The 12,249-nt window shown below is 32.9% G+C and overlaps 1 protein-coding gene across 5 annotated transcripts in view; it reads left to right on the top strand.

The window, feature by feature from the left end:
- Positions 1–4,988: 4,988 nt before the first annotated feature.
- Positions 4,989–12,249, top strand: part of LOC123714930 (vascular endothelial growth factor receptor 1) — a 39,332-nt gene continuing 32,071 nt past the window's right edge. For 2 of the 5 annotated variants that reach the window (XM_045669614.1, XM_045669613.1), the window contains exon 1: positions 4,990–5,347. In XM_045669614.1, the coding sequence (XP_045525570.1) occupies positions 5,281–5,347 (67 nt within the window). In that variant the 5' untranslated portion in view covers positions 4,990–5,280. Of the gene's footprint in view, positions 5,348–12,249 lie in introns of all 5 variants that reach the window. The other 3 variants (XM_045669618.1, XM_045669616.1, XM_045669617.1) reach the window with 2 other exon arrangements.

Here is a 12,249-nt window from a genome sequence, read left to right as displayed (position 1 = left end):
ACTGAGAAACGGTTAAGACAAAAGATCCCCCACCAGTTGTCCACTCCAGATGCTACCCTCCTGAACACGATACCAGACCTGGAGAGAGAGTGGAAATCCGAAACAAAGGGGAATGTCAGAAAAAATAACATACATTAAGAAAAACACTTTTTGAACGGATTAAAGCTATGTATTCAAGAAGTGTTTTTCTTAATATGTAAAAGCTACTTTAACAAAAGACAATACTAATAACATACATTTGCAAAAGCTAGGACTACCGTCTATTAGTAATATTACTTTCCGATATTTATTCTTAACCTGTAACACTATCAACTCGTTTTATCTAGATTTTTAACTGGTTCGATTCGAAGGGAAACGGAATTCAGACATAGAGGGCTGATCACCGAGGCACTGAAGTCTTTTAACATTTACGTCACCGGGGATTTTTTAATTTTATTTCATATTACTTTCTATTCATTCTTTTAGATATGTTATTTTTAATAAAAATAAATAGCTTTATTTTTAAACAAATAACAAATAATTGGTAAGGAAAACAATTGATAACTTTTTTTAGTAACCAGTTTTATGGTCAGGTCGTCTCTGACATAGACCTCACCTATTTTAGTTCATTCAGCTCTGTCTTTGGCCAGCCTGCCTCATCTCTTTTCTCTTATATATTTATATAATTGCAGCGACGCGATTATAATTAAAAATTATCTAGAAAAACAATAATAATTCAGGGACTGTTATTGTGTCAGAATATCTCTTATCAGCCCCTTCAAGATAAGTAAATCGAAAATATTATTGTTACTAGTTTACGATAATTCACTGTAACTATAAAGGACGTTTACGATGTTTGGGCTTTAACCAAGTAATGACAGAGCTGTAAATTGAACCATACGATTTATTACCACAACTATCAAAACATTGACTGTTAACAGAATATTTCGATATATCGATGTATACAATACTGTTATTTTTGGGTAAAATATCTAAGAAAACACTTTTTAAACGGATTGAAGCTATGTATTATCATTAAAAACTTATAATTAATTACATAATTTCTGTTTACGCTGCAAAGCACGCGAAACGTCGGAAATAATTTGAAATTTAAGATTATGTAAATAATTATAAGTTTTTAATAATAATACATAGCTACAATCCGTTTAAAAAGTGCTTTCTTAATGTGTAAAAGCTATTTTAACATAAGACAATACTAAAATGTCATGTATGTCAATGTAAGATAATATTTTTGAGTTAAGTCATTAGATAACACAGAAACTTGCGTATTACAACTAATGTTAATATTGCGCGAACGTCTTTTCAGAATTAGTGGTTCTTTAAATATTTTAAATCATTTTATAATTCAAGAGATTAAATCTTTAATTATTTTGCATAATCGCGACTTACGGCGAAATTCAAATTAATGTTGTGAGGGGTCCTGGTCACCCAGAACAACTTCTAGTGAAATTGGCTAGCGCAAATATTTACTTTGATTATAGGAGAAAGGTGAGGTGAGGTGGTTACGTCAATCAGTGGGGTGTCATGTCCCCACTTCATTACAACTGACTTGATTACGAAATAGTGAACTTGCGTCATTGGAGCAATAAACATCAATGGTACTAAGGGCTTGTTTGTTCATGGGTTCAATTTTTACATTGTCTACAAGATATTTTAAAGTTTAGATAAAGTTTGCGTTTACAAAGTATTTCTTAGCTTCTAGCTACCATATACGAATAACTAAGGTAGAAAATGTTACAGTAAAAATAAATAAACTTAAGTGGTAATGAGGCACATGGCAAGAGGAACATGAATAAGAAGGTACAAAACTGGTGCCCAAGGTACAATGAAGAGGAAGGTGAATTTAGAAAGTGGATAGATCAGATTCAGGAAACATCAGGTACATGCCACAGAGTGGGACCAGAGTAAACAGAAATGGCGGGATTTGGAGAAGGCCAAATTAGGGCACATAGATATTTAAAAATAAATGGATGACATATATGTAAATGTGTTTAAGTGTAAATGTATCTGAAATAAAAGACTTATTATAAATTATTATTATTAACCATCTTAGTTATTCGGTTATCAGGTCTAGACTGGAACGAAATAATGAATTTTGTTCCGATTCCAAGGTTGCGACATCACGCTACGGATGTTGAGGGAACTACATCGAACTTGCATACAGGAACGTTGGAATCGGATCGCTTTTGAAAGTTACTGAGTAAACGCTGGTAATCTTATTATTTATATTAATATATCTATAAGACATAAACATTTATAGAAACCAACAAGCTACAAGCTTTCTCCCAGTGCATTTCTTACTAATGTTCACTTACGCTCCACGCGATGCCCGCGTTAAGGGGTATTTTACATAACTACAACAGTTTGACTAACTCAAACTCAAATTAACTTTATTCATATAGGTAAACAAGTACACTTATGAACGTCAGAAAAGAAGTTTAATTAATTGTAAATATACATTTACTACCACTTCGCAAGTCAAGGGCGTAGAGCGGGCAAGAAGAACTGGCAAGAAACTTTCCGCCACTCTTTTTAATCGCTAAGTTTTGAGTCATACAAATTGTTTGAACTGTAGCAAATCAATCCCAAGGTTTAGGATCATTTTAGTGTTCGTCATATTTATAAAAAGCTTTATTTATTAATTTTACGTTTAACGAGGGCTTTGAATTTATTTAGTGCTCTTATTTTGCTTGGGAGTTTGTTGTAAAACGAATACAATTTCCATATAAGGAGTGGTTTATCTTTTGAAGCCTGGTTGGTCGTACACTCAAATTGGTTCTGTTTCGAGTATAATACTGGTGAAAGTCACCATTTTTTTTTAAATCCTTTATATTTAATGGCATTTAATTAATAAACTATTTCTACTTTTGGTACAAGTACTACTCTCGTAAAGGAAATATCATAAGGAAATTGGACCTTCGGGGACCTTCAAATTGTATCGGAATGACTAATTTTCGTGGGAATCGTCGAGCTTGAGTGACAAGTGTTTTAATTATATATAAAGACATTATTGTCTATTGGGGTGGAGATTCTGAATCTTAAACTTGAACCACTTGACTTAATGATCCATTTGGAGTTTTACAGATCTACACCAACCCGATGGGTTCTCAGTAGCTGTTTAAAGTTTACCAGGTCTAGAATCTTTCATCTCGCAATGATTCGTTGGCATATCTTGGACACCAGGGATTCCACTCGGGAGCCTGCTAGGCGATGTGGCTTGGAGAGGGAGACTTGCCAAGTCCAAGAGCAAAGATTTTTTTATAGAACGGGGGTAAACAAGCAGGAAGTTCTACTTATGTTAAATGATACCACCGCCCGTAGGCTCTCTCAATGCAATGAACCTTAGTGACCTGAATTACTAAAGGTCTAGAAATACTTCAGTGGGCAGCTACATAGTGACGGTGCGCGGCAAAAACTGCCTTAAGAAACGCTCAGTTGTGGAACGACGGATTAAGATAGCAATATTTGTCTAACATGTATATGTAGCCGAACAATGTATATAATATTCTGACAGCACTTAACTTCGATTTAAGGCTAATCCTTGCGAATAGTGTTACCGTAAATGTTATCACTGATAACGATTGTGTTACATTGATACTGCGAAATCGATAATAACTGAGAAAAGATCTGTCTCACGATTTTAAAAAGTATCAGGAAATAGTTTTTATTAGCCAGTAGATCAAGCGACGCCAGTATGAATAGGCCATATACTCCAACGAGATTACATTTATATCCCTAATTCCCAAATATAAAAAAGACGGGTAGTCACTTGTAGTTGTCTGAGAATTGAAAAATGTGTTTTTTGGAGGTTGACTCCACATATCAAGTGCATATATCCTCCTTCTCCATGGTTCACCGCCATACAATGAAATAGGGAGCACTAGTGACTCGATATAATTCATATATTTATTCTGTATTTATTGTTTACGTTGCAGTAATGATACCGGAAAAGCGCAAAACTAAAAATAACACTTGTATATTTGTGTATATCTCTCAATTGTATGCTACAAAGATTAGCAAAAGATACGCTATATATAATGTATCTAGAATTATACTCAGCTCTTCTTTTGTCAGACGACGCGTTAATGAACAATTGAATTGAAGTCTAATGTCAAATGCTTTATGAATCTAATATCGACCTCACTATAATAATTAAGCGCAGGAGTACACATAAATAAAATTCTCCAAAACTTTGTATTGCTTTGAATGGAGTTGAGTAAACATAAAAATAAACTCGTTGTTAAACAATTACACGATGTTTAATAATTAGAAATCCTATCATAATGTTATCAGACATTATCGTTGTGCAAACATAAAATATTAACCGTAGCAGTTGTGATTGCGTATCATTTTTGTTGCAGTATGTTTGATTTAATATCACAACTATATTCTCTTAGTTTCGCTTCAAAATATAGTAATTACTTTGTACTATTATATTATTAGCGTAACAATCCTGTATATGTTCTAAGCTTTAGATTACATCGGTTTTTTGATAAATTTTCTTTCAAAAAGTAGCATGTCTTGTTGTCATCTATGCGTCGACTTTTGCATCTAAGATTCGCATTTCGTACGTTTTTATTATGAATTGTATTATAAGGTACATATTGACAACATGTTTAACATTTTATTTCCCCTTTGACCTTACTAGACCCATGAGACTTCATCGGAATGGCCCAAGGAAACAGTAAATTAGTTAGTGCTATAATTCAATTACGTCTATAATTCGTTTTAATATCTATAATTGATATGGTTATGATATCAAACATGATTTTGCGTATTAAACAAATATAAAATATAACTATAAAAAGTGAACTACCTATTCAGTCAATGAATTTTATATTGATGTAAAATGGTTATCTTGATTGAAGACATTACGGTATTAAATGACAGCTGGTATAGCCTTATTGTTATCTCGCTTTGACCGCGCGAGGTCACGCTTGGCGCTCCCAACTCCAGTGAACGCGAACACAGCGCGCTCGAAGTCGAACTTCGTGAATCGTGCGACATTCCGACACAAAGTTTGTAGCGAACCGGTCGTGTACGCTCACTAACTATTAAAAAGTAACACACACAACGTATACTAAACTTTTACTGTGACCTAATTACTTCGCGATAAGTGCAATTCAATTAACGACATGTGAAATTGTTACCGTATAAACAGTGAATCAGTGTTCATAGTGTCAAAGTTTATCAATTGTGATTGAGACTGCGCTTGATTGTTTAAAATAGAAATGGTGTTACAATGAATGGCAAATTATATATCTAATTTAAATTGCCAAAATGTTTAACTCGAGGATTTGGCTGCTATTACCGTATGGATTACAATTAATATGCTTGACAACAGCAGGTTTGAATACACATTGTTAAAACTGAGTAAACTAACTTTTCTTCGCACGATAACTTCTGTAGCTATAGAAATAAGCACACTAATCTGCATCTTGCTCGAGTGAAGGTCACTAAGAAGTCAGTATAGATGTCAAAGCCATTTGTGTGAAGGAATACAGTATTTAAAAATAATTTACACATTTAGTTAGCAGCGAGATAAATGGAACCTTCGTTTCAAACAAAACATTTACATTATGAGTACCTTTACATTTAAATAAGCAAGGTAATCTGAGGAAAACACGACACGAAACACCTTGTTATAGAATTTGTTTACATCATATATTATTTAAACGTGTTACAGCTAGAAATAACGTTCGTTATTTTACGAAAGTGGAAACTTCCCGTTTAAAGTTTGGACTCATTAGACTCAGGAAATCAAATGTTTATTGCGATTTATAGTAATTTGCATACACGTGGTGACTCAGAAATATTCAAGAAAACGTGCCTTTTATTCGTTTTGTAACGGACCAAATGTTTATCTCAAATCTCTTATGAGTAGCATGCCCAATGCCAGTTCGTGTCGTGTTATGTTAAAACATTGCAAAAGTATATTTTTGGCTCATTGTTATGTTTTCAAATACCGTTTCGGAATGCGAAGAATTCCTACTATAAAGCCCATTTAATCGTTAAAATGATTTATGTCTATTTTAAATATAGATTCATTTGCTCTAGGCTCACCTGTTATTATACGTATATATTCTCAGGAGTAGGGTATATGACCTTTCTCATACAAATAAATAAACTCCATATAAATCTTTAGTGCTATTCGAAAACGTATGATTAATGATTTTAATTTCTATAATTTAAAGCGCTTTTTACGAGATATGTTAATTCTATCTAATCTGCCCTATTTTAGTATATTTTAACCTTAAGTTTAAACCCGCGGAGTAGGTATGTAGAAATTTGAGTTTTCTGAAAATCTTTTTACCATTATGGGTTACTTAAAATGTGTCAAAAAACTATAATACATATACGAAACGAAGCACATTGCATATTAAAATTACAAAATTACACGTCGAATTGTTAAACTTTTTCGATTTTGCAAGTCGGCTTAAACGGATACAATGGAGATTACAATAATATAATTTTCATCTAAACAATGAAAAACATAATTTTGTTACAATGGTGCATTATTGTCTGAGGCAAATAACAATGTCTACCACATAGTTCGCTGGGATCCAGGAATATTTTACATGCCACTAAGCCACGGAGTGGGTAAATACAACGTCGATCTAGTAATTGCAATTCATAGTCATAAAGAATACTTCCTTGTTCCATTATTAGGCTAGAATCTATACTGATGTCATCGCATAACACTGTCAGTACTTACATGCATAGTATATGTTAAATTAATAATATTGTTTACTCTATGTTGAGTTTAAGGGAATTCAGAGCGTCGAGACTTAGCGCTTAGGATTGATATTTAAAGGGTCTTGAAAGACAATATTACAAACTAAAGTATTAAAAAAAAGACTAATTTCCCCTTCCAAAATGTTAATATGGAGAAGAATAGCCAAGAAACTCAATACTTACTCTTTTAAAATAGTTTTTACAATATGTTGTATCCATTGATTTGATAATTATATGTAAAGACCATGTTCCTAGAATAAAAATCTTTGATGCTAAAATAAAATGACATGGTGTTAAAAAAACAATGCAGCAGATCACTAAATTATGTAGAAACATGTTGCTCACATATTCGCATATATTACTATAGATTTTATATTATTTCTTTATAAAAAAAACAATGTATTTGACATACGGAAGTGCTAAGACTCGACTCTTAATCTCGGGATACGGATTTAATGGTAAGAATTTGCCTGATCCATTAAAACACAATCAGTAAGATAAATTCGAATCTTAGACTACACTGAGCAAGGTCGATAAGGGCCCTAATTCGCTTATACATTTCCACCTAATAATTAATCGCTTAGGTCTTCATACAATATTGTATGAAACACCTCTTTTTTGTAACTAAATACTTTGTCCTTACTATAGGGTTGAAAGTGAAACTAAATCAGTTTAATGCTGTTTTAACTAAAGTATTAATGTTATTTATCGTCGCGTTTTAGTTAAGGCGATAAATGATTACAGCAGTTTAGTAAAACTGATTTAGCTTTTTAAACGTCTGGAGGTAACAAAGGCTGGGATAGTTGTCGCTTTGCTTGAAGTGTTTTATAATATTGTAAATAATTCTATTATCTGTAACATAGATAATATACTTTATGGTTAACTAACCAATGTCAAACTAACGAATTCGAATGCTTGCACGCGAAACGTTTATAGTTTTAAACGCTAAACAAATATAAAATAATTAAATCGTTTTGACAGACTCATGGCCTGATTATATTTTTGATTACGTCATCCTGCGACAGACTATACACACGTCAAGCCAGACTGTAACAATAAAACCTATTTCAATGGTGTTAGTATCAAAATTATAAAACGGTCTTATATAGTTAGAATCTGATAAAAGGAACGGGGTTAGTAATCGCGGCAATTTTTTTATATTAATGTTTTTTCATTCTCATCATTACTTACGTATAACTGGAAAAATGTAACACTAAAACAGAGTGTCTTCCCCTGAATACAGACCTGTAAGTAGTGTTATAGGACATTTTTTTCTTCTGTGAATCGTTTCCATTATCCTATGTCGTTGTCATGCGGGCGGAAACGAATTAAGTTTACGGTTTTTTTAATGTACACAAATAATTATCCTTTATATATACATCAGCACATGTTATAACGGAAAAAAAAATATTTGAAGAAGTATCAAACACACTTATTCTGAACACCTTATCATTAAGATATATTATTGAAGATAAGATTGTAGATTACGTGTCTTATCGTTCTTTGTCTTTTCTATTTTCAAATATGTAGATATAGAGAGGTACCACAGACGATGTAAAAAAAAAATATAGACATTTTTTTACAACAATTTTGCGAGTTGAATTTATTACACATTTCTTTTTTAAACCTGTTCTATTTATTCTATCTCAGCATTACAAATATAAGTATGTATAGTGTATAGTATATAAAGAGACTGCATAGATATCGTCTTTTATAGCAAGTTTTTGCGCTCAACAATAATTATTATATTTCAGGCAATTGACATAATACACGAATCGGACTGTAAATACCAAAAGGAAAAAAAGTCATTTTGACCACGAACAACAAACTGTTTGACCCATTTTTCACTATTTAAAAACCACTATTTTCATTCATTATTAAATGATTGGATAGTTTTTAATTTATCGGTTAATATAGAAGTCGAGTATTTATGTAACAACAATAAAGGAATTTACGTGGATTTTTTATCCTTACTTTATTTGGAAGAGGAGCAGTGTTGGCCTAGTGGCGTCAGAGCGTCGGCGACTCTCATCTCTAAGGTCTTAGGTTCGATCCCTGGCAATGTGCTGCAATGGACTTTCTTTCTGTGTGCGCATTTAACATTAGCTCGAACGGTGAAGAAAAACGTGAGGAAACCGGCTTGTCTTAGAACTGTTGACGGCTTATGTCAGGCACAGGAGTCTGATCACCTACTATTACATTGTCAAATGATTATGAAACAGACCTATAATAGCATCACTGATTAATTTTATTATTTAGCACTTTAATAATAAACAGTACAACACTTTATAACCATTCGGTACTTAAAGTTGGTTTAGAATTGAAACAATACAATAACTTTGATTCATGTAAACGCATTATTCACATAACTTGACGTTGTGGCTTATAGTGACAATTGACTGATATTTGACAGTAATTGTATAACTATATCTTTCTTCATCTTATAGTGCTATCTTTCGAAGGCGAGTATCATGGCTACTTCTATTTTGGCTTTCTAAATGACTTGGTGCTTTCGATAATGGTGTAAGATTCTTCGACTAAGTCGTGCGGGGCCAGGTCTCCTTTTACCTGCCACTCTTCTTCGTTGAACAAGCTTGTATTAGTGTTGCGTACAACGTGTCCTAAATATTGAAGTTTCCTTTATAACTCTAAGAAATAGAGAAATACAAAATTTTATCCAGTTGAAGAGAACAAATAACAGTAGTTTTTATATTATGTAATATATATTTACAATTCTGTGGCAAATACAATGCACGTGAGAAGATACTGATAATGCACTAAGATAAAATAAATTTGCTTTTATCTGTATCAATTTAAATATTGTTTATAGTTTAATCTAATATTTACTCATTCAATCACACACTGCAACTTCAAAAGTGTCATGGTCTTCGTAATGAGAAACTTCTAGCACTCGCGGTGCAGCAGGTCCTACTCCACAAGATTCAGCGGTATCTAGGCCTCCTGGTCACCGACTGTATTTAAATATTTCATAACATCTGCGAACTAATTGTAGAGATATTGTTACCATGGTTGGGGTAAGGTTCAGAAACACTTATAAAGTTAAAAGAATTCAACGGTATGTTTGAAGACTGACCGTCAGAAATATATTGAATGTTGACATAAGGTGTTATATTTTGCGCTATGTTTGATTTAATATAACAAAAACGGGCGGGAGATTTTAAGTGATACCGCTGCCCATGGATACTCAGATTGCCAGAAGGCTCGCAAGTGCGTCGGCAGCCTTTTAAGAAGAAGAATCTTGAAGTGGACTTGGTTCGGAAATACTTCATTATGGAGCTGGTTCCACATAGTGGTGGTGCGTGGCAAAAACTGCCTCAAGAAACGCTCAGTTGTGGAACGACGGACATCGAGGTGATACGAATGGTTTTTTGTATTCTGTCTCGACATCCGATGATGAAATTCAGCTGCAGAATAGTTAGTTCGACCGGCGCCGTTTGAATTGTTATTATTTTATTATTGAGGTATTTGTTGTTTGTGATTTTAATCAAATCCTAGTCAAATCTTTATAGTAAACGACAGCTCAATGTTATATAAGGTTTTTATTTTTTATGTTTAATTGTGATAGTAAAATATGTTATTATTACAATACATATGTTTTTAAAATGTTGCATAACTTTTCTTATCTTGCAAGATAAGATATTAAACTTTATCGAGGTAAGAAGGAAAGGGTTTAACCTGAAAGCGTCTCCTAAATGTGGCTGTAGTATTTCGACTGATGTATTCTTGGGGTCCTTCAATATCAATTCATTAAGAGCGTACCAATTCTTAAACAGACGGCAACGCATTGGGGTCCTTCTGGCAATGTTCATGTGCCGCGGTATCACTTTGCTCCCTAGGATCCCTCTCGCATATGTTACATAGATAAAAAACAATCAATTTTTGACCCATGTTTTTTGTCGCATAATTTTTATAACTCCCTATAAATTTGAGATGAGAAAGAAATAAGAGATAAAAAACATTTATTTAAAAAATAGGAACTTAGTAATTAAGTACCACAACAAAACCGAGGTCCAAAAGAGATAATTGACTAATTGAAGCCTATTTTTGGTCAATAGGTCGAAGTATTAGTAATATCGTTCCATGCTACTAAAAATTGTGATAATGAACTCGTATATATATTCGTAGGTAATTGTCTTATACCAATTCAAATAAAAAACATTTGTTTCTAACTCTGCGCAACTAAGTTGGAAATAAAACAGATTTTTTCAGACCCAGGAATTAAAATTGTTGTTAAAAAGTACTGTAATATATATTAGTGTATCATATTACGATAATATTTATTTGTAGATTTAATCTTATGCAGTTATGCAGCTTTGTGGTCAATGTGTGCCAAAAAAACCGTGTAACAATTTTCTTACGCCTATAAACTAATTTTGCTACACACCACCACTATATGGAAGTATTTCCGAACAAATTCGACTTAGGGTCCTTCAAGAAAAGTGTGAGCGTAGTGAGGTAACGTGAGTGCCCATGGGCGGCGGCGCTATCACAACAGAGAGCGTCCAAAAAAAAATTATTACAACAATGTTCTTTATGGACTCGCGTACAATTTTTATTGTAATTTATAATTAGCATTGCATTAAATTCGTACTATAAGCCTATCAGTGACTCAGTAGTTTGTACTTTATGGTTTTTCGATACATTAGTACAGACTCCCGTCTTGAGAGGCGATGACTCACCATGAGTCACAGATTTTCACTATAACTGTCTGGTCTGATTCATTATTGAGAAATATTTATTTATTTATACTTTTACGCATAAAACAAAAATCAGTATATAGGTAAACACGTATATACCCTTTGACTTTTTTCTTGTTTTTTTTTCATTACAGCGTAAACGTAATGACAGTGACGAAAAAGTACTAAAATAGTTTAATTACACTGGTATGTTTGAACGTGTGGATAAATGAAGAGATATACATATATAAAAAGATGTTGCTTTTGTGGTAGGACCGATCTCTTTCATTATATTTTTTGTCCCGAAAAAATAACTGTAAAAAATAAAACTATTTCAACTGAAAATAAATAAAAAAATAGGGATATGAAATGGTTATAAATTAGAATGTTTTTATATTATACATGCCACCGTAAAATTGTAAATACCTTAAAGTTACCGCGATATAGTTAAATATCAAAAGATTCATAACATACTGCCCAATTTACGCATTATTTTTCCATCGATTTTTTTATGGGACAAACGAGCAGAACATTTACCGTTAAGTGCTTACCGCTACCCATGGACGGCGAGCTTTGCAAGAGCTTTGTACTGCCTCAGAGGAGGTATTCTCTTAAAGGTACCTAAGTCGTAACGGAATACCTCGAACGGCAGCTGGTTCCGTAATGTTGTGGTGCGTGGCAAGAAAACCGTTTTATAACTAATACATATTTAAAATCAAACAGAAAGGCAGGATACATACATGTTTAACTGATTTTTTTAATAAAGCCTCGCTATGGTTCATAAAAGTAATATTACTATTCATACTTACAAATGATA

Source organism: Pieris brassicae, chromosome 10 (genome assembly GCF_905147105.1).
Source record: "Pieris brassicae chromosome 10, ilPieBrab1.1, whole genome shotgun sequence".
Taxonomy (NCBI): Eukaryota; Metazoa; Arthropoda; class Insecta; order Lepidoptera; family Pieridae; genus Pieris; species Pieris brassicae.
The sequence above is the reverse complement of the archived record's forward strand: the minus strand, read 5'-3'. Positions and strand labels throughout refer to the sequence as shown.